At 46.3% G+C, this 21987-nt stretch overlaps 1 protein-coding gene across 9 annotated transcripts in view; it reads left to right on the top strand.

The window, feature by feature from the left end:
• Positions 1-21987, top strand: part of PRRC2B (proline rich coiled-coil 2B) — a 105295-nt gene that overhangs the window by 22671 nt on the left and 60637 nt on the right. For all 9 annotated transcript variants that reach the window (XM_054998163.1, XM_054998167.1, XM_054998164.1 and 6 more), the window contains exons 2-3: positions 10328-10495; positions 20149-20326. In XM_054998163.1, the coding sequence (XP_054854138.1) occupies positions 10381-10495; positions 20149-20326 (293 nt within the window). In that variant the 5' untranslated portion in view covers positions 10328-10380. The remainder of the gene's footprint in view (positions 1-10327; positions 10496-20148; positions 20327-21987) is intronic.

Genomic DNA, 21987 nt, shown 5'->3' on the forward strand with positions numbered 1-21987 from the left:
CCCAGCCTACAGTCTTTGGCAGAGCTATTTCGAGGATGAAACAGAGAAGCATTTTTGCATCTGAAGGAGCAATGTGCTTAGGCAGTAAAAATTCTGCATTTAAAAAGAAGAATTTTTTGACAGGTGTGGATTATGCGATTGAGTGAGTTGCACGCTTTCTCTTGGTTTGTAGAATTGATTCTATGGGGTCTTTTTTCACTGTTTTGCAGATGGTATTCTGATTTGATAAACATACAAAAGAAGGGGGAAAGAGTAATATGGGATCCCTTGACCATTCGAATCCTTTAGCAACCTTACTAGCTTTCAAGAATTCAGCAAGTACCCCACCCCATCCTGTACTTTACAGCACATCTTGGCAGTTATAAGATCTTAGATGGTATTCAGGCAGCAGACATAACTGACATTAAGTGTGTACAACCCCGGCATTTTACTGGGCTTGCACGCACACCTTGCTGTTTTCCTCCCGTTCCCCAGCCTTCTCATGCACAACCTAATGAAAGAATCCCAATTAGAAACTAATTCCAGTTATCTGTGCTGAACCAGTGCAGACGCAACCAAGTTTCTAAACTAAATTTTAGAATTCTGTACTTTTTAAAAAAAAATGAAAGGTGAAATTCTTGTCCTGTGGACTTGCAGCATTTAAGGGAGCCCTGACTGCGGAGAATAATCAGTATAGTATGCGGTGACCAAGGTAGTTCTAGTGGTACCTTTGGTCCACATGGAATGAAACTCCCCCAAGCCCACCCTTCTCCTTCAGCTTTGTCCAGACATTCCCACTGTATACATTGTTTTCCAATTTACTAAACTATTCAGTTTGCACAGCTACCTTTCACAGTGAACTCTAATGATATTTCTTTTGCTGGGAGTCATAATTGCTATTAGAGGTGGGCAGGAACTGAAATATGAACCAAAATTCGTCACAAATTGGGCTGGTTTTTTGGTTCATTGGAGAGGATTTTTGATGATCTGCGACGATGTTTAGGGCAGTTCGTTTTTTGGTTTATCACTACAGACAGCCTGGCGCCGATCAATCAGTTTCCTAGGCAACATGGGGGGGGATGGGCTTTCTTCAGACCTTGCTGCTGCCCTGGAAGTGATGTATTCACAAACCAAATGAACGGGTTCGCGAACTGGGCAATTTCATGCTGGTTCGTGGTTCACGAAACACTACAAACCACGAACTGCAACAAACCGTCATTTTCCCAGTTCGTGCCCATCTCTATATTTGTGTTCCTACATTTTTTAAATATCAAGATGTAGAACATTCGAAATCATTTATGCCTTGCATTAGCACGGTTTTTGAATGCTCTGTTAAAGGGTGCGATTAAACACAGTTGGGAGAGGCTTAAATTTTTAACCACTGAAAGTGGCATTGTATGTGATTTAAAGCACAAAAGGGATGTGCGGGTGGGGTGGGGTGGGGTAGGGGCAGGGGCTAAACCATTCCTCCCTGATGAAGTCTTCCCTCTGGATCTGCTCCTGCTGGCTTTCCCCCCCAAGCTCTTGTTGGAGCCTGGTTGTGGAGGAGATGAGCTGCAATGTACATGCCCCATTCGTGCTTTCAATTGCATCCCCCCCACCCCCAGCCACCTTTCACCTGGTTTAGGCAGACTTGGCTTGCATACAGCTTGGCCTTGATTTGAGACGTGCAACTAGCCGTTTTTCACCCAGCACAGGCTGTCTGGAGTGTCTCTGTGGCGTGCCCCTGAGCTGCCTTGGTTGTTTATGCCACCCCTGCGCATTCATGTAACGATACAGGCTGAGATCATAAGCCAGGTTTGTTGCTAGGGTTTCTCTTTGGCAGCTCCAGCCTGCGATCTGTTTTGCTGGCTGGGCTTTGGAGGGGGGGAGGGTGTGTGTGTGTGTGTGTGTGTGTGTGTGTGTGTGTGTGTGTCATCCTCTCTGAACCAGCTGACACCTGCTGTAGCACACATTCTCCCTCCCACAAGGATCTGGGGAATTGTGTTGTCAATGGGAGAGTTTGCAGAGTGCTCAGGTGATGAGTCACTCTGGTCTGCTGTACAGAATAACAATTCAGTGAGATTGTCAGGCTGGCTGGTCCCATCCTGCTACTGTTGCTTATCTGTTGCTTCCAAGGCCCTGAGGAGATGTGTTATACACAACAAATATGAGAATGCAGCTCAGATGTGTAGTTTGTTCAGGTCCCAGATTCACCAATAAACCATTCAAAAGACTACAAGGTCAAATAAAAAATGCTGCTCCAAGGATTACTACGTATCTTGTAGTCCAAAAGTCCAGCTTCCTTTTAACCCCTTTGAAAGGCAAGTGACATCTTTCTATTGGTGCTCTGTTTGATATGAAGCTCCCCCAAATTGTGTCTGAAATAGCATTCAGAGGCGTAGAAGAAGGGCTCTGCTTAGGGTTGCCAGCTTCCAGGTGGTCTCCAGGAATTGCAACAAATCTCCAGGCCACAGAGATCAGTTGCCCTGGAGAAAATAGCTACTTAGAAAAGTGGACTCTGTGATATTACAGCATGTTGAGGGGCCCACTCTCCCCAAACCCTGACTTCTTCAGGCTCCCCCCCCCAATCTCCAGGAATTTCACAACCTGGAGCTGGCAACCCTAGCTCTGCTGACCAGCAAGCACCACTATGTTCAGCCCTCCTAGGCATCTAGGTGCCCAGTGACTGTCCTGAGTCTTCACCCAGTGATGCTCTGCTTTCCTGGCCTGCCTGACCCTTGGAGGTGTGCACTCTCTCTCTTTCTCCTCCCTCCCCTTTGATATACTCCCACCAACTGGTTGGTTTTGGAATTGCCTGCCAAGAGGGCCAATACTCTCAGCCTCTCTACCATGTTGCTGTTTTAATGAATGAAATCTTTCCCTCAAGTCATAGTTGACCTATGGTGAACCCTGGTGGGGTTTTCATGGCAAGAGACTAACAGAGGTGGTTTGCTGTTGCCTGCCTCTGCAACCCTGGTCTTCGTTGGAGGTCTCTCATCATGTTGCTGTTTTAAGACTCCGCCTAATGCCTGTGTCTCCCACCACCCAGTGACTGGTTACTATGGAGATAGTTGACCACATTTGCACACTCCCAGCAAATAATTATTTAGTAAGTGACTACCCCCTTCTCCTGGTGCCTATTTTAAATAATGTATTTGAGCAGTGGAGGTATGTGTGATATGCACCAGCATTAAAAATAGTTAAGAATTTGTTGAAAATAAAAAAAGTCCACACATGTACTCTCTGAACACCAACAGATTGAACAAGAGAAGCAAGAAAAGGTGCAAACATGCAGTCCCCTGTCCCTCGCTCTATACATGCCCTAGCTGATTTTTTGTAAGGCAGGCTCTTTTACTTAGAAATTACAGTTTGCTATAAGCTTCCCATTGTCTTAGATTCTTTGTTTAGGCAGCCAGCCCTTTGTTAGCTACACGTGGCAATGGCAACAATCAAGTTGGAGCTCAGTTTAAAAAAAAATCTTGGAGCTCAGTATGAACTCAGCCAAAAATGGATCCTTCTCCTTCTGTGCCAAGAGATTTTATATTTTCTGTTCCCCCCACCCCTTTGTGGATCAAAGAATTCTTTCTTGAAATCTCCAGGAAGATATACTCTTGCACCCCCCCCCCCGAAGTCTATTCCAGTTGTCAGGTTCCAGCTAAGGTGTGAGCCAGCCGTTTCCTTGTCTCCAGCCAGGTTCGCAGTTGAAGTTTCCCAAACTTCAGTGATTGGTTATTGGGTGTTGGCTGGGAACAATTGAGCCCCCCTCCACCTGTCTATCTTCTGCTGGTGGTGGTGGAGAGTGCCCTCAAGTCGTAGCTGACTTATGGCGACCCCTGGTGGGGTTTTCATAGCAAGAGGCTAAGAGAGATGGTTTACCATTGCCTGCCTCTGCAACCCTGGTCGTCTTTGGAGATCTCCCATCCAATTACTAACCAAGGCCAACCCTACTTAGCTTCTGAGATCTGATGAGATCAGCCTCACCTGGGCTATCTAGAAGCAAGAAGAAGCTTTAGAACTAGATGTGGGGCTTCTGTCAAACCCGAAACCCAAAGCATTTCTCCACAGGGAGCATCTTGTTTACTTTCTGTGAAGACACATATTACATCCCACACTATTCCCTTGCGTATGGAATTGATCTTCCTAGATGTGTGGAAAAACTCGACAATACCACAGAAGCAGAAAGATTTAATATTAACACTTTTAGCTGCTGCCAAAAATGCAGTAGCGTCTAGATGGAAGTCACATTTCCCACCTAATATTAACACATGGTATTTGAAGGTATGGGAACAGCTCATTATGGAAAAAATAACAGAGAGAATGCAGCTACTAATGAATCCCTCCAAACCCACAAATTTTTATGCGAAGTGGTACCCCTTTTTAGATTTCTTGTCTGAGAATGACTTGTTAGTTTCAAAGTTACCTTACTATGCAATCATAAACCCAGAAATCTGAACTATAGATTTTTGATAAGACGAAGAGGATATGATACGATATACATTCTTTTTGAGTTATATCCGCTCTATTTATTTACATGTTATAATTAGTACACCTTGTATTCGGTAATCAGAAGGTTATATAACAATTGTTGTTAAGTTGTTGCTTGAATTTAATACTGTACAGTGGTGTTTTGGTTTGTTCCATTAATACTGTTCTTTTTTAAAAAAAATTAATAAAACACACATACACACAAAAGACACATGTTGCTCTCAAGTTCTGAAAATTGCAGCTATACAAATTGCCTCCCCTGCAAAACATCTGAAGAGCTGTGCTCTTTCCCTTTTTAGAATGTATCAAAGCAAGGCTCATTTTACATACTTTTGTACTTATTTAATTCTGTCCGTCTAGTACTGCTCATATGGCTGTTGCCTTAAGCAGAAATTAAAAATGGGAAGAACCTTACTTAGTATCATTTCTCTGATATTTCATTATTGCTCCTATATCTTTGGCCACAGAAAGAGTAACAGAATCATTTGTATCTGACAAGAACCACGTCACCTGCGCTCTCATATATTAGGTAGCTCCGTATTTTTAAGTAGAGGGATGATGAAGCTAGCCCTCAACTCATTAAATATGGGACACTCTATAATCACGTGTTCAGTGTTTTCGGCTTTATCATATGGGCACCTGCATGTTCTGTTTAGCATATGGTACTTCCTTGTATCTACCCTCCCAAACTGCTGAGGGAAGAGCATTCATTCTTGGCAGAGTAAAAGCTCTTCTGAGCTTTGGTACAGTCAAATGATAATTTGCATTGATAAATTGCCTTTATTTAATTTATACTCCGCCTTTTCCCCCAGTGGGGACCCAAAGTGGCTTACAGCATTCTCCTGTCCTTCATTTTGTCCTCACAACAACCTTGTGAGATAGAGTAGTCTGGGACTGTGTAACTGGCCCAAGGTCATCCAGCAAGCTTCCATGGCAGGGCAGTGATTCGAACCTGTCTCCCCCAGATCCTAATCCAACACTAGACCACACTGGCATGCAGGGCTCACAGAAGTAGTTGTGATGTCTGGTGTGCTGCTTGAGCCTGGTTAAAATATCTGACCTAGGATTACATGCTCCGCAGCTGGGCTTGTTGGTGCTAAGTGGTCAGCTCAGCTGCCAAGATATTGCACAAGCAATGCTGAAAGGCTGCATGTCCTTCCCCCCTTTGAAAGCTCCCATTTGGATAGCAGAACTGTGATGGAGATGGAAGGAAGCTCTCTGTAGCCACAGGATGGAAGGGAGGCTTGCGCTTTGGGATGGTTTTTTAAAAATCCTACAGAAGGGCTGAGAAACTGTTTGTGCAGTGATTTCTTGTGAACTGGGAACATGGGTGTAATCAGCAGCGGGAAGCATTGGCTTCACTCTGATGGGTTTCATTTTTAAAAAAATTAAAGCTACATTCTTATTGATATGGTTAATTTTTATTGTTTTTGCTAAGGTTGTGAGATGCCTTGAGTGCCTCTGGAGAGGTGCTGTACCTTTTAAAAAAAATTACATATCACAAAGAATCACATAGAAAGAGTTATAATTTGCCTTCTGTTATATCATCCTATCATACAGTGGAAGAACCTTATCTAGATGATTCTGCCAGTCTTTGAATAACTAGCTGCCAAATTGTGTAGGGCCCAGGGCTTTTTTCCAACTGGAACGCGGTGGAACAGAGTTCCAGAACCTCTTGAAAATGGTCACATGGCTGGTGGCCCCGCCCCCTGATCTCCAGACAGAGGGGAGTTGAGATTGCCCTCCGCGCCGCTGAGCGGTGCGGAGGGCAATCTCAACTCCCCTCTGTCTGGAGATCAGGGGGCGGGGCCACCGGCCATGTGACCATTTTCTCCGAGGACCACCATTGAGTTCCACCACCTCTTTTCCCAGAAAAAAAGCCCTGGTAGGGCCTATTTTTTTGGATGGGCTTCTTTTTCAACACATAGCTAAAACGGATGGGATATGTAGCACTGCGATGTCATCTTGTCCAATAGGTGACCTACGGTTGGTTGGGGTCAGTCGAAGAGGGGGAAATGGCTGCCGAAGCAGAAATGGTTGGGGAGGGAATTAGCCTGAAAAGTTAGGATTGAGAGTTTGGGGAGAAACATCTGTTGGTTACTAATAGGACTTCTCAAAGGCCACAAATGTAAATAGATATGGGGGTGAAGTTGGGACCCTTTCAAACTCATTTTAGACTTGTCAGCACTACTGATCTTCAAAAGGGCGTAAGGAGGCTGTGTTCCACTTTCTCCAGGTTTCTCTTTGTTTCCTGGTATAGATTTTAAATTATTTTTGCTTCCTATTCCATAAAATGTTTATTACGATTTTCTTTACAAGTGTCTTGGAATCCAAAGTGACTGTCACTGGAAGCTGGAAAGATTAAAACTCCTAAGTTGCAGCAAGAATATTTTTTTAAATAAAATTTAAATTCTGCGGCTGTTGACAATCCTCTCCTATGTATTGTCGAAGGCTTTCACAGCCGGAGAACGATGGTTGTTGGGGGTTTTCCGGGCTGTATTGCCGTGGTCTTGGCATTGTAGTTCCTGACGTTTCGCCAGCAGCTGTGGCTGGCATCTTCAGAGGTGTAGCACCAAAAGACAGAGATCTCTCAGTGTCACACCTCTGAAGATGCCAGCCACAGCTGCTGGCGAAACGTCAGGAACTACAATGCCAAGACCACGGCAATACAGCCCGGAAAACCCCCAACAACCATCATAATCCTCTCCTACTTTGTAGCAGAAGATGCTGCAATGATCACTAGTTTAGATGTCTTTTGTAAGGCATTAGACAAATTTGTGGAGAGCAGTGCTCGTCTTCCAAATGGCACTTCCATGTTTTGAGGTTCTGTACTGAATTTCTGAATGCTGAGTTTAAAATGGTGAGGGTGGCTGTTGTCACCCCATGTGGTTGTGTGTTCCTGGATGCCTCTGGCTGTCTCCTGTCGGAGACAGGATTTTAAACTTTGCACTTGCACAGCACCTTGCTTAAACGGCTGCTCCTCATGCAAAACAGTAGCACGTGCTTAGTTTTCACACCAGAGACCTGTAGCCCTTGCAAATACTGTGTGAGCATACCAACTCGCTATGCACAGCTACTTTGTATGAGTTCTGGCAGTGCAGGTTAAGAAAGAAAATAAAACTGCACAGTTGCCCAGAGAGGCTTTTTGCCTCACTAGCATTGCATTTAAGTCAAGCTTCAGTCTGGCCTCATGAGACAATTTGGATATAAAGAGTACAAAGGCATGGTGTGAGCAGGTTGTTGCTTGCTTTCTCTTGAAAAGAGCCATGTGGAGGGGTTCCCCCCCCCATTCTTAATATTTGGTTGTTTTTTTTACCCAGAGCAGTAATGGTTTCTAAACCTCATTAAGCTTCATCAGACTGGAACCGAAACGAGGCAATCTAATATACCCTGTGAAACGAGCAGCCCTGGCAGCTTATTCTGAGGAGAAGTTGCTGCAGAGAAGCTTCAGGATAAAAATGTTCATCCTTCTGAAATCTTGCTTTTTTTAAATAAAGTGGTACTGTTCTCTACAGAGGGGTTAATTTAACTGTCCTCTATCCCTCCCTTCTTGAATTTGCAGGGTTTGGAATTCGGGGCCAAAATATTCCAAATTTCAGGTCTGAAACAAATCATTGAAAAATACTTTGCCTTGAGGCTTGGAGAGCCACACACCAATAGGCAGCACTGGCTTTACTCCCATTAGGCAGTCACTCCATTGGTTGCCCATCAGTTCCTGGGCTCACTTCAAGGTTTTGAATATCACATGCTTCTTCCAGGCACAAGCCTGCTGGACTCGAGGGCGCCCAAAGACCACTCCGGGGTGGGCTGCTGCTGCTCTCTCCCAGGACGCCCTTGTGTCTGGGTGGGTGGGGAGGGGGGCTTGTGCCTGGAAGAAGGATTTGCGTCTTCAGCAGCTCATTCAAAGCGCACACCCTGAGACGCAGCTGTTTCTCTAGGTCCTTCCTGCTTTCTCCTTTCCCTTCCCCTTTGCTTTCTTCTGTCATTATTCCGTCCCATCCCACCCCCAGTTCCCCCAAAGAAATGTATCACTTTTCCTCCTCTCCTTTCCAGTTTGTGAGGCGACAGGCAGGAGATAGGGGGGAATGCTTGGGGCTCCACCCCCCCCCCCACAAACACACACGTTCAGAGAGGGCAGTGAGCAGCGGCAGAAGAGAGGGGAAGGCGTCTCCTACATTTCCCAAGAAAACTTGCGCGACCCTCATCTTGTTTGGTTTGGCTCTAAGTTGCCCTGTGCTGCCGCCGCCACCACTAGCACACAGCTACGGGCCAGGCACGGCAGGTGGCCAGGGCGGTGCGGGGCAAGTGAGGAGTCTGGATGTGTGTGCGCATGCGTGCGCACATGGAGCAACAGCAACAGCCCTGCAGCTGCCCCCTGGCCTCAGGCGCCAGAAACTCTGGCTCTGGCCCTGTTCAGGAGGGCTTTTTTCCCATACCCAAATCCTATTGCATTGTTCATTGGATATCTCAGTTGTTGATCATATTTGTCTTACACTTTATAATGTGCCTTGTGTCTCAGTGAGAAAGGTGGACTATAAATAGTGTTAATAATTGATTATAAAATAATAACTACTTTCCTCAGTCAGTCAAAGTATAAATTATAAGGCTGCATTTTCCTGATGTGCTCTTACTTTTGAGAGCGTTAGCCGGACTGGAAAGAGAGCATGCCGGCTGATCTGGATTTACTGTTGTGTATTTCTTATGATTTTTAAAATATATAGTTTAACTACAAATACATAAGAATTGCAGAAATATAATAAATACTGGATGAAAAAGAAAGTTACGCTATTTTCACAGTCACTCAAAAATACCTTTGGGGTAAGTGTTCTCACATACATTATTATTCTAAAGATGTGATAAACACCCATCTTTCAGATTTATTCACATCATTAGAGGTATCTGTGTAGCTTCTATGATAAATAAATTTTACCTTTAAAGCCATTCTCAAACTTGAATAAACCAACTTGAGACCAATAACTCAACTTGCTCTTTTCCAGTGAATTGCTGTGGGCATTTTAGTTGCCACTGACAAATGTTTAAACAATTGGAGGCAGACCCGTCGATGACATTTTTAAAAGACTGATTTGATAGGTGTGTGTGTGATATAATAATCTGCCTCCTTGTGAATCAGATCTGATGCTAGAATAAGATTAAATACCAGGCAGAGACCAATATATACAACATAGAGCTTGTGTTTGTGTTTCATTTTTACCTGTTGGTGTTTTGTGGGGTACCTTTGGAGGAAAGGAGAGATATAAATATTTTAATGTGCACACATAAACATGGCAGGCCGGAGGCAGTTCAGTGCCTAGGGAAAGAAATCCAACCTGCGTCTCTCTTCCTGTCACTTCACGTGGAGGGGCACCGTGTCCCTGGGAGCTGTCTTGTGCAAGCTTTCCTGAAAGTGTGCGTGAGAGGGTGGGCTGTGCCAAAGCTGCCAGTGAATTGCTCTCCCGTTCCTAGCCAAGAGCTGGTGCAGCGTACTGCCCAAGAGAGTGAGGTAGAAATTAGGAAGCTTCCAGTTCAAATCTTATCTCGGCCAAAAATTCATTAGCTGGCCTACCCTTAAAGGACCCCTAAACCTCTGCTGACATCTCATGATGTCCTGCACATTCTTCTACTGATGCTCCTATTGATCATTTTTGGCTTCTTGCATTCAGATCTTTTCCCCTCTCAGCAGTAGCTAAGTAGTTTGGATCAAACCCAGTGGTCCCTCCTTTCTTTCCTTAGGCTAACTGGTGTGGACCACAGTTCCCAGGATGTTCCGTTGTGCATGTCCCATTCTTCCTTTTTCGAGTTTTTTTGTCAGTTTCTCTTTTTTATCCCGAAACTTAATGAGCTGTGCATTTCTCATCCTCTGTTTTTCTCCTTGCTTGCACAGGCAGATCGGGAGCGGAGCAGAGAAATTTCCTTACTAGATGACATTTCATCGCAATGTCCGATCGTTTGGGGCAAATAACCAAGGGAAAGGATGGGAAAAGCAAGTACTCCACCCTCAGCCTGTTTGATAAGTATAAAGGAAAGTCAGTAGAAGCTATCAGAACTACAGGTAAGGGTGGCAATGAACATCAGGGCGGGGGCAGCGGTAGGAGCTGGGGCTTCTGAGAGCCATCGTGGGGCCCTGGACAAAGGTTTCCTTTGGTCCCCTTCACTCCACATTTGGCTCCCCGTCACATTCAACGCACAAAATGCTTGGCGAGAACAGACATGTTGGCCTGTGGTAATGCTTTACCCTGTTCCTGGGCACCGTGGGAATTTTGGTACCCTTAGGTCCCTCCCTCTTGGCAGCCCTGCTACCAAATATCCTGCAAGCTGAATATTTAGGAATGATACAAGTTTATCTTTGCACGGCCTAAGAAAATACCCATGTCACTCCAGATTGCCAAGCGTTGCAGTTTTGTCAGGATTGCTGACAAATTTTAAAGCGTATATACATTTTAAAATCTGCCACCTGTTTAACTGAGGACACCTTTTAATTTGATCAAAAGCTGTGGGACTAGTGCTTTGCTTCTTTAAAAGAGAACCACAGGCATTTTGATGCTTTACTGGCAGGCTTTCTTGTGATCAAACTTTTTTTTTTGTGGGTGATGTTGGTTTGGGAAAGGCACTTTACAAATGCTCGCTGGAATTTTGAGCACGTGTGAGAAAGTGTTTTTGTGATGCCATGTTTCAGACTTGTATCATATGTTCAGAACATACATTCCTAAATTGTGCACCATCTAAGAGATGTGAGTGTGCTACATGAAATGAATGGATTAAGTAAGCATTATCCACCCATGTCAGAGGTTGCCTGCCTTTTAACTCACTGCATGATTGTTCTGTTGTGGTATTGCTAATTTATTGTCAACCCTGATTTTTGCTGGGGGAGGGGGATAGTTCAGATTCATCTCAGCATATAAAATGTGATGCTTTATTCTCAATGCAGAATTGCTTGTCCTTAGACAAGAGAATCTCATTGTGTCTCTGCATGAGTCCCTGCCCTGAGAATACCTCTCCATTCATGAGGTGCACCCAGAATAATGGAATTAAGATAATCAGAGTACAATTTGGAGGCACGTTTTTTTCTTATATCTGAAAAGTTACTTTCTGAATTAAGTTTTTCCTCAGCTTTGAAAGCATTAATTTAGAGTATCTGGAGAAGCTGTAAATGGGGTTAAAGAGATATTTTGGCTGGGCATTAAAGTTTGAGCATGAAAGATTAATGGGAATTGTAAACAGAGAAGAGAGACCATTGGAGTTATAAACTAGCAAATGAGCCACAGTGTTATCAGCTGCTAGTTTAAAACGGTCTGTGGTGGAACAGAAGACAAGCAAGTTACGTTTTCAGAGCTGAATGTCAGCAAAAGAACACACAGATGGAAGCTTCACAGCAGAACTACAAACTGGGTTGTGACTGATTGCAATCAGACACTGTAGTGTTTGGCTATAAAAGGGGATATGGGGAGGCTGAAGCTCCATAGATACAGGATCTGCTTTGCGCGCAGGCGGTCTTGTGTTCAGTCCCAGCATGGCAGAGTGGCTGCAGTGTCAGCCTAGGATCTGGGAGGCCCAGCTTTAAATCCCCGCTCTTCCAGGGAAACTCCCGAGGTGGCCTTCAGCCAGTCACTCGCTGTCAGCCACACCTGCTTCATAAGGTGGTGGTTGCGAGGATAAAATGGAGGAGACTGATATTGGAAACTCCTTTGGGTTGCCACGCGGGGAAAAGTGGGGTATAAATTCCTGGCATTGCCTGTTTGAAGACTCCCAGCGAGCCGGTCTGGGAGAGACTGATGCCTTGAGCTGATTGAGCAGACTGTTCTGGGAGAGATTAGTGGTGGTGACAAAAATTGGGATAAGGCAGGTTCATATGTTCACTTGGTCTATGGAAATTGGAGCCATCACTCAGTTAAAGAACTTTCTGGAGATAATCCCCTGGCTTTTGAATTGATCAATTACATGAAAATGCCCCTCGATTTTGAAGCCTTTTTATGTTTTTGAGCCTCTGAAGGAGATGCAAGCACTTTTTCCAGCTAAGGTTGCTATCTTAAGCACTCTCTTGAGGGAGTAAGCCGTGTTGAAATCAGTGAGTAAATGCCCTCAGGATTATTTTCCAACTTCTGATTATTGGTTGGGAAAGGGCAAATTTCAGTTCATTATTTGTCCTTTCTTACTATTTAAATTCCAGAACCAAAATGTATTTTATTGACTGTAAATGCATTTTATTTCCCCTGATTTATCAGGTTCCTGATGTGATACACAGCCACTAAAAACCAATTCAGACTTTTAAGAGTCCACAAGGAGGGGGGTGTTCCTCAGCGAAGCCTGGGGCCTGGTACAGTGAAAGAGCTCCTAGCTGTGGCCGCTTCTTTTTCTGGCCTAAGCCCCATTTCCCCAGCAGGTGTCTGGGCTTAGCAAAAGGGGTTAGGACCAGGGCTTTTTTCCAGCTGGAACACAGTGGAACGGAGTTCCCACACCTCTTGAAAATGGTCCCGTGGCCGGTGGCCCCGCCCCCTGATCTCCAGGCAGAGGGGAGTTTAGATTGCCCTCTGCACCACGGTGCAGAGGGCAATCTAAACTCCTCTCTGCCTGGAGATCAGGGGGCGGGGCCACTGGCCATGTGACCATTTTCGCCAAGGGCGATTTAAACTTTAAAAAACTCCCCCCTTGTTCCAGCTGACCCAAAGTGTTCCACCACTGAGTTCCACCACCTCTTTTCCCAGAAAAAAAGCCCTGGTTAGGACCCATCTTGCAGGAGCAAACATTATGTTTGTGGTCCATACAGAAAGTGGGGAGCTCATTTGGAACACCTGCCAAAGGAGTGTTTTACCAATCATCTTTTTTCCTTAGGATCTTGGGGTGTTTTGTGCACAGGCTGAAAAATGGGATAGTGTTCCAAACCAGAGCAGAGTGCAAAGAGGAAGAAATAGGTGTCAGACTGGGGAAACATCTGATCCTGCAGTGGGTTGGCAGGGTATGATGGCAAATGGCTGAGGTGTGACACCTGTGTCCTGATCTCTCTCCCATCCCCCCAAATTCTGGGGTGCTGACCTGTTGGACTCATTTCTCTATAATGGAGTTTTGTGCTTTCCTGCAAATTTTAACTGGGTAGGCCTGTGTCTTTCATAAGAACATAGGGTTCCCATCCCTTATGGCTGCTCCCTGATGCTGGGATTGAGCTTGGGGCCTTCTATGCGCAAAGCACGTGTCCCAACCACTGAGCCGAGGCTCTCAGCTGGAGCTGGATCAAGAGGGCCTTTGCAGCTGTCTCTCCTCCCTTTGAACTCTGGACACGGCCTCAGAAAGGAAGCTCATTTCCTGGAGTTTTAAACTGAAACGGGCTTCCCTGAAAGACCGGGATCTTGCATGTTTGAGTGGGGGGTGAGGAAAGGCACGGGGCATTAGGTTGGGGGTGGGGTGGTCTGCAACCTACAAGAGCAAGCAAACTCGACCCAGAGATTTTTCTTAAGGTTCAGGGAGTATTCTGACCCACTCTGGCCTGTTAAGAAACTTTCTTGGCAGATCTTGCCACAATTTTTACTTTCAGACAGAGGCCCCCCCCCCCCCCAATTCCAGATGCTGCTGGTTCGAGGCAGCTGTGGTCTGAAGCTCTGATGTTCTGCCAAGACTGAAGCTCCTGAATAAGCTGAAGTAAATCTTTGGGACGATGACGAGCTTGAGATAACACAATGGAATGAAGATGCGACATGCTCTTGGTTTTTTTCTGTTTCCTGATTGCCAATTACTTGTGGCAAAGGTCCAGAGGAGTTAACCATGTTAGTCTGTAGTTGCAAAATAGTAAAGAGTCCAGTAGCACCTTTAAGACTAACCAACGGTTCTCAAAAGCTTATGCTACGATGAAGTTGGTTAGTCTTAAAGGTGCTACTGGACTCTTTACTATTTTGTAGCAAAGGAGTTCTGTCTGGGTGTTACATACAAAGCCTAGCAAGAGATGCAACATTCAGGAGTCCGAGGCTGCAAGCTCTTCCAGGCAGGGGTCTTGTACTCTGTAAAGTGCCATGCATGTGTATCGTGCTGTGTAAATAAATAAAGTATGGAATATCCTTTTTTCATATCTTTTTATTAGGGTAGGTAAAGGTGCAAGCACCGAGTCATTACTGACCCATGGGAGGACATCGCATCATGACGTTTTCTTGGCAGACTTTTAACGGGGTTGTTTGCCACAACAAAATTGTTATCAATAATACCATAACGTTGCATCTGTACTCATTTACACACTGTTATAAAAATGTTGCACAGTTGAAAATATCGAGATATAAGATGAGGTTTTCTTTTCCAAAACGCAAATAAAGGTTGCCAATGCGCTAAAAAATAGGGCCAGTGACCTCAGTCATCTCTTAATCTAAGCAGATCTGCCAGTTTAGAAGTTTTTGTTATTTTCTAGTCTTTATTAATCCAAACTGTGGAATGACTTTAATAATAAAGCTGCAGTCATGTAACGCAGAGATGGACAGGTATTGTATTCATTGGGGTTGGGCTGTGCATCAGCACCCTGCTGGTTAAACTCCCACTGCTGTCATGAGCTCTGCAGGAGGCCTTGGGTAAGCCACTCCTCTCAGCCCAGCTGTATTGTAGGAATAATAATAACACTGACTTTGTTCACCACTCTCAATGGACACTAATCTGTCCAGAAGGGTAGCATATAAGCAGACTGATGTTGTTATTATTATTAAACCTCTGCAATGAAATGGGTAACAGTGAGCAGGAGGGCTTGCAGAAGTACGGATCCCAAGCACTTGAGGGCAATATGAAATCATTACTGGGCTGGGGGAGGTGGTAAGCATGGTCAGATGCAAGGTTTGTTTCTTGCATAATCTTGGTGGCTCCCCCCCCCCCGCCCCCAATCTGTGGGATTCATTGCTGCTGCAGATTCCCCAGAGCATGATGGCGGACCGCTTTAACACGTGGCAGTGTTGGCTGGACTTGGCAGCTCAGGCTTAAGCCAGAAAGTGGGGTGGGGGTGGGGATTTCAGTGGTTTTGACTGAATGTTACTGTGTTCTGTTGTGTTAGTTTCCCAGTTATAAGTGTTTGAACAAGAAGAGTGAGCAATTTAAATTAACCAATGCTTGCTCTTCGTTTTCTGACATGTACAACTCTGGGCAAAGTTTTCCTTGTTTGAGAACAGTGCATAGATAAAACGCTTCAGGTTCTCCGCCTCTAGTTTGAAGACCTTGTTCTCCCAAACGTCACAGGTGGGGGACCTGTGTGGGCTGTACCATATTAGACTGCTTGTTGGGGCTCATGTGACTGGATGCTGCACCATATGAGAACCAGGGCTGGCACCACCATTGAGGCGGTGAGGCGGGCGCTGCAGGGCTGGAGGGGGCACTGGAGGGGGTGCCGGGGTCAGAGGCACACGCCACAGAGCTGGCATGCCAGCTACTGCTGCAGCTGGCCAGCCCTGCGCTGCCACCACATGCCCCCGACTGGGCGCAGCAGCCGCGGGCCAGGCACAGCAGGCGGCCGGGGCGGTGTGCGGAGTGCAGACAGTCTCCTCGTGCTGCCCTGGCTACCCACTGGCCAATGAGCCCGGCTTTGCTGTGTGATGACATCATCACGCAGTCCGGGGGGCACGTGGGGGTGCGCTGCTGCATGCAAACGGGAGGGTGGCCACAGGCACCAGAAACCCTGGCGCTGGCGGTGATGAGAATATTCCCTGCTTAAGGAAAACAAGCATGTAAGGGCAGAGGATTGTATCCTAAGTTCCTTCTTGACATGCTAGTGTTCTGTGGGCAGGGTTTTTCTTTTATTGGATGGAAGAAAATCTGGTAACATGAATGTCCACCTAGCAGCCAGAAGCAGTCCAGTCCAGATGCAGAATAAAAGAGGATCTTGTGGCAACGAAAGGGATAGATGTGTTTGTGGGATGGGGAAGGGGGAGCGATACAAAGAGAGAGGTAGGTTCAAAACAAGATTCCATACAGCGGATAATCAGGTCATGCACTAGATGTTTGAGACTGTTAGATAATCAAAATCTAGCGCAGGCAGAAGTGAGGCAGAAAAGTGGGGTACATATATTTAAATGAAAATGACTGATTGATTAAATTTATAATCCACCCTCCCTGTGAATGGACTCAGAGCGGATAACATCAGTATTAAAATGTACAATAAAATTTACTTTAAAAACCATTAAAAAACATACAATTCAGTAATAAAACAGCTCTAAATGGTGGCCCGTATTTCCAACCCCAACCAAACATTGTATGGGGTGGGAGATGGGGGAGCGGCAGGGGTCCAGCCTGTGGAAAAAATCAGGGCGGGGATTGGACTACCCCCCCCCCCCACAGGAGACCAGTAGGAAGGCTCGCTGATAGCCCAGCCTCAACCATATGCCTGGTGGAACATCTCTCTCTTACAGGCCCAGCCAAAAGACAATAGCTCTTGTTGGGCTCAGGTTTCAGCAGACAGAGAATTCCACCAGGCTGGTGCCAGGACTGAGAAGACCCTGAGTCTGGTTGAGGCCAGGCGAGCCTTCCTGGGGCCAGGGATCACCAGCAGTTTTTTATCAGCTGATCGGAACACCCTCCAGGGCACATATGGCAAGGGGCAGTCCTGCAGATATGCTGGACCCAGTCCACTAAGGGCTTAGTAGGTTAAGGGCTTAATCGGTTAAAAGCAAAACCTTGAATCTGATCCGGAACTCCATGGGCAGCAGAGGGTAGGACTCGAAGCAACAGGCTTAAGTTACATGCAGAAAGGTACTGGCTGGATATTAGGAAAAACTTTTTCATGGTCAGAGTAGTTCAAAGTTGGATCCAGCTGCCTAGGGCAGTGGTGAGCTCCCCTTCACTGGCAGTTTTCAAGAAGAGGTTGGATGAATATTTGTCAGGGATGCTTTAGGCTGATCCTGCACTGGGCAGGGGGTTGGACTAGAAGGTCTGTATGGCGCCTTCCAACTCTGTGATTCCGTGAACCAATGCAGTTGCTGTAAAACAGGAGTTATATGCACCATATACGGAGTATCTGTAAGGATGTGCGCAGCTGCATTCTGGACTCACTGTAATTTCTGGACCAGACCCCAAGAAAGCCCTGCGTAGAGCGAGTTATGGTAGTCCTATCTGGATGTGACTGTTTCTTGGATCACTGTTGTTAGGTCATGGACAGAGAGATAGGGGGCAAGCTGCCTGGCCTGGCACAAATGAAAAAAGGCAGACCTGGCGACTACTGTGATCTGGACCTCCATTGATAAGGAGGTATCCAGAATCACCCCCAGATTCCTGTCATGGTGCCCCATCGAGGGTCAGGAGCTGGATCCCCCAACCCAACAGCCCACAACCCAAGTAGAGGACCGCTGTCTTTGTGGGATTCAATTTCAGTTGACTCTGCTTCAGCCATCCAGACATGGCCTCCAGGGCTCTAGCTAAGACATCTGGGGTGGAGTTGGGCTGGTCACCCATCAACAGATACAACTGGGTGTCATCTGCATGCTGGTGACAACCCAGTCCGAAGCTTCATACCAACTGGGCAAGGGGACGCATGTACATGTTAAACAACATCGGAGAGAGTATTGCCCCCTGGGGGACTCCACACACCCGTGGGTGGTGTGATGACAGCTTCTCCCCTAGAGCCTCCCTCTGTCCCGACCATAGAGAAAGGAGACAAGCCACTGCAAGGCAATTCCTTGTTATCCCCACATCGGTGAGGTGGTGGGTCCACAGATCATAGCTGACCGTATCAAACGATGCTGTAAGACTGTTAGGGAAATTTCTTTAAAAAGTACTCTACTTTAATTTTATTTTCCGTAACTGCCGTTACTCTCCATTATTCAAGACACCCAACTGTGATCAGTGAAGAAATACGAGTTTTATTACATTTATTTAATAATAAAGCTCGGATGCAAATGCCCTCATTATGACATATGCATAAAGATCAACCCTAGCAAAGAATCTTAGATAGTTTCCAAAGCTAATTGTTTACAGAAAAGAGATAAAATTGTTATACAAAACTAGATACAAACAATTCTTCAGAATCAAATTCTTCAGGAGACATGGCACCGATACAGGCCTGATTGACAAGATAGTAAACTCTCTCTGTAATATAAACATGCGCCATGTCTGGTGCCACACAGGAATTTGGGGCGTCTTCCTGAGAGGGGCTTATCCAAGGTAAATTCTTGAGTACAAAGTCAAAACAAGAGAGACGCCAGGGCTTTTTTTCTGGGAAAAGAGGTGGTGGAACTCTGTAGGTTGCCCTCGGAGAAAATGGTCACGTGGCTGGTGGCCCCGCCCCCTGAGATGCCAAGTGGCGCAGAGGGCAATCTCAACTCCCCTCTGTCTGGCGATCGGGGGGCGGGGCCACCAGCCATGTGACCATTTTCAAGAGGTTCCGGAACTCCGTCCCCCCGCATTCCTGCTGAAAAAAAGCCCTGAGAGACACTGTCTTTGCAATAGGGCTTTCTAACTTAACCGCAGTGTTTGAAACTTATCAGAAGGAATCTGCTTACAAGAACTGCTTACAAGAACTGCTACAATAAAATTGGTTAGTCTTAAAGGTGCTACTGGACTCTTTTTGATTTTGCTTACAAGAAAAAGCTTTTGCCTTCTGTGCGAAATGCTCATACATAGGTCTTTTAGAATAGGGGTCATAGAAATTCCCTATCAAAGACCCAAATAATACCAGCAGCGTCAACCCACCTTGATCCAGATGTTTACGAAGATGGTCTGTGAGGGCGATCAGTACCATCTTCATCCCATAGCCCAGGCAGAAGCTGGACTGAAATGGGTCCAGGATAGGGGAATCCTTCAGAAAAACCTGCAGCTGTTCTGCCACTGTCCGCTCAATCACTTTGCCCGGAAATGGGAGGTTCGAGACTGGGCGGTAACTGGTCAAATCAGTGGGATCCAAAAATGGATTTTTCAGGAGAGGTTTCACCATGGTTTCCTTAAGTGCTCCAGAAAAATTCCAGAGCTCAAGGACAAGTTAACAATGGCCTCCAATGGATCCCGTAGCCCATCCACGGTGGCTTTCACCAGCCATGATGGGCAGGGGTCCAGAGCACGTGGTGGGCCTCACCAACTACAGAATCCTGTCAATGTCTTCCTAGGAGAATGGCCAACGAGCCTCCAGTTCGTATACTGTATCAACCGCGGTTGGCAGGTTATAGTGAAGAGATAAGATTTTACCCCCAGAAAAGCTCCCCAAAACCTCACAGCTAATTTCCAAATTCATAGTTTGATGTCTCCATGTGATGATGAGACCAAAGATCAAACCATTTTAAACAATTTTGTTTGACGTGAGCTTGCGGATGCAATGGAGGAGGCATAGAAATCCTCCTTTGCCGCCTTCACAGCTGTCTCATAGGCTTTCATAAATGTCCTTTAAGATGTTCTTGCCTCTTTGTTGCGATGCCGCTGCCAGCCTTGCTCAAGCCGTCTCCGCTCCCACTTCATCCATTGCAGCTCCTCTGTATACCAAGGGGCTAACCTGGTATGGGAGTGGAGAGGGCGACCGGGGGGTGGGCGGGCAGGATTTCATTGATGGCTTTGGAGAGATGAACATGCCAGCCTTCCACCATCTTATTCAACGAACTGCCAGGGGGCACCAGATCCTGCAGAGCATTCCGGAAGCCAGTTGGATCACATGTTCGGACACATGTTCTCCACCTGTTCTACTGCATGAAAGTTGAACATGCAGGGAGAACCAACTTTGAGTTGCTGATGTTGGCCTGCCCCGCTTGTTAACTGCCTGCCCCCTTTCTTGCCCAGTTATTCCTAGACATGGCTTACAGAGTCTCGGGAAAGTTGCTGCTGCCCGGCGCATGCCACCTCCTGCCAACTTGCCAAGTTTGAAGTCTGAGAACAAAGGAAACGACCCCAATATCATCATAGTACCCAAGGACGGGACAGGATGGGCAAACAAGCAGGACCCGCCAGACCAAAAGAGGTAGGAGGGCAGGCTCCCCATCTGGGCCTTCTCTTAAGGTCACTGGTTGAGGCCATGAAGGCGAGGCAGGCGCCCTGGATTCTAGCGCAGCCCTGGCCGGTAACCGAGGCCTCCGGGCACTCAGGGTGGGGGTGGAGCCCACAGTATGGCACAGCTGGAGCTCAGTGCAGGTAAGTATAGATCAAAGTTCCTTTGAATTTAATCCCCACCCCCACCCCGTCGGGTTTTCTCGTTCTGTTTTTTAATACATTTTTATGGCGGGGCAAGGGTTGTGTCTTCAGTTTATCAGCCAGTTGTGTTCACTGCTCAGCATTTATGTAGAGAGCCAGTTTTGTGTAGCAGTTTAGAGCGCGGGACTCTAATCTGGCAAGCTGGATTTGATTCCTCGCTCCTCCACTTGAAGCCAGCTGGGTGACCTTGAGTCAGTCACAGCTTCTAGGAGCTCTCACAGCCCCACCCACCTCACAGGGTGATTCTTGTTGTAGGGATAATAATGACATACTTCGTAAACCGCTCTGAGTGAGCATTAAGTTGTCTTGAAGGGCAGTATATAAACCGAATGTTGTTGTGGTGATGATAATGATGATGCTTGAATATTTGTAGTGCTTCACTTAGGTTATCTTGTCCTCCTTGCAACAAGCATGAAAGATAGGTTGATATTAATCTCTCCACCCCTCACCCCATATTATAGAGGGGGCTTTGGCTAAAAGAGATGACTGGCATGTGTGTGCGTGGCCCAAACCTAGGCTCGAACTTGAGGGATTTCTCGCTCCATCTTTTGAACAGTGCACTCTGCCTGGCCTCATTTTGGGAAGGAAAACTGGTTGCTTATCTTTCTCTGCTGAGATTTGGTCTAGCTTGCCTGCCTTTGTCTCTAGGGACCAACCAGGGATCTAGATCACACAAAACAATGGACGAGAGGGTAAACCTGTGTCTTCACAACCACTTCAGACAGCTCGCTTGATGGAATGTGGAAGGAAGACACAGAGCTAGCACCAAGAGCTATGATTTTTTTGGGTAGTGTGTTCCATCATGAGCATCACCAACAACTTGAAGTGGTACAGTCCCAAAGTATAGATCGTCCCTTAGTGCTATTTGTGAGGCCTAGGCAAAGGAGAAAATTACACCACTGATTACCAGTCTCACTTGTCTCTCAATGCATTTGGCTAACCAAGAAGACCTTCTAGCAGAATACTGTGGAGTGGAAGAGGGTAGGACCAAAATATCAGATGTGAAGATGTTTCCGTACTTCTCAAGGCAACGGTTGCTTTTGTACCTTTTTTAAACATCATGCATATAACACCAGGAGTTGATGTGTGAGTTTTTTTCTCCCTGGCCTTGTAAGTTATGGGTATTGTTTGTTGCTTCCAAGCAGGGCTTTTTTTCTGGGAAAAGAGGTGATGGAACTCAATGGGTTGCCCTCGGAGAAAATGGTCACATGGCTGGTGGCCCCGCCCCCTGATCTCCAGACAGAGGGGAGTTGAGATTGCCCTCCGCGCTGCTCGGCGGTGCGGAGGGCAATCTCAACTCCCCTCTGTCTGGAGATGAGGGGGGCGGGGCCACCAGCCATGTGACCATTTTCAAGAGGTTCTGGAATGCCGTTCCACCGCGTTCCCGCTGAAAAAAAGCCCTGCTTCCAAGTCCAGAGCAAGGAAAGGCTT

The sequence above is a fragment of the Eublepharis macularius genome, chromosome 14 (assembly GCF_028583425.1).
Source record: "Eublepharis macularius isolate TG4126 chromosome 14, MPM_Emac_v1.0, whole genome shotgun sequence".
Lineage (NCBI taxonomy): Eukaryota > Metazoa > Chordata > Lepidosauria > Squamata > Eublepharidae > Eublepharis > Eublepharis macularius.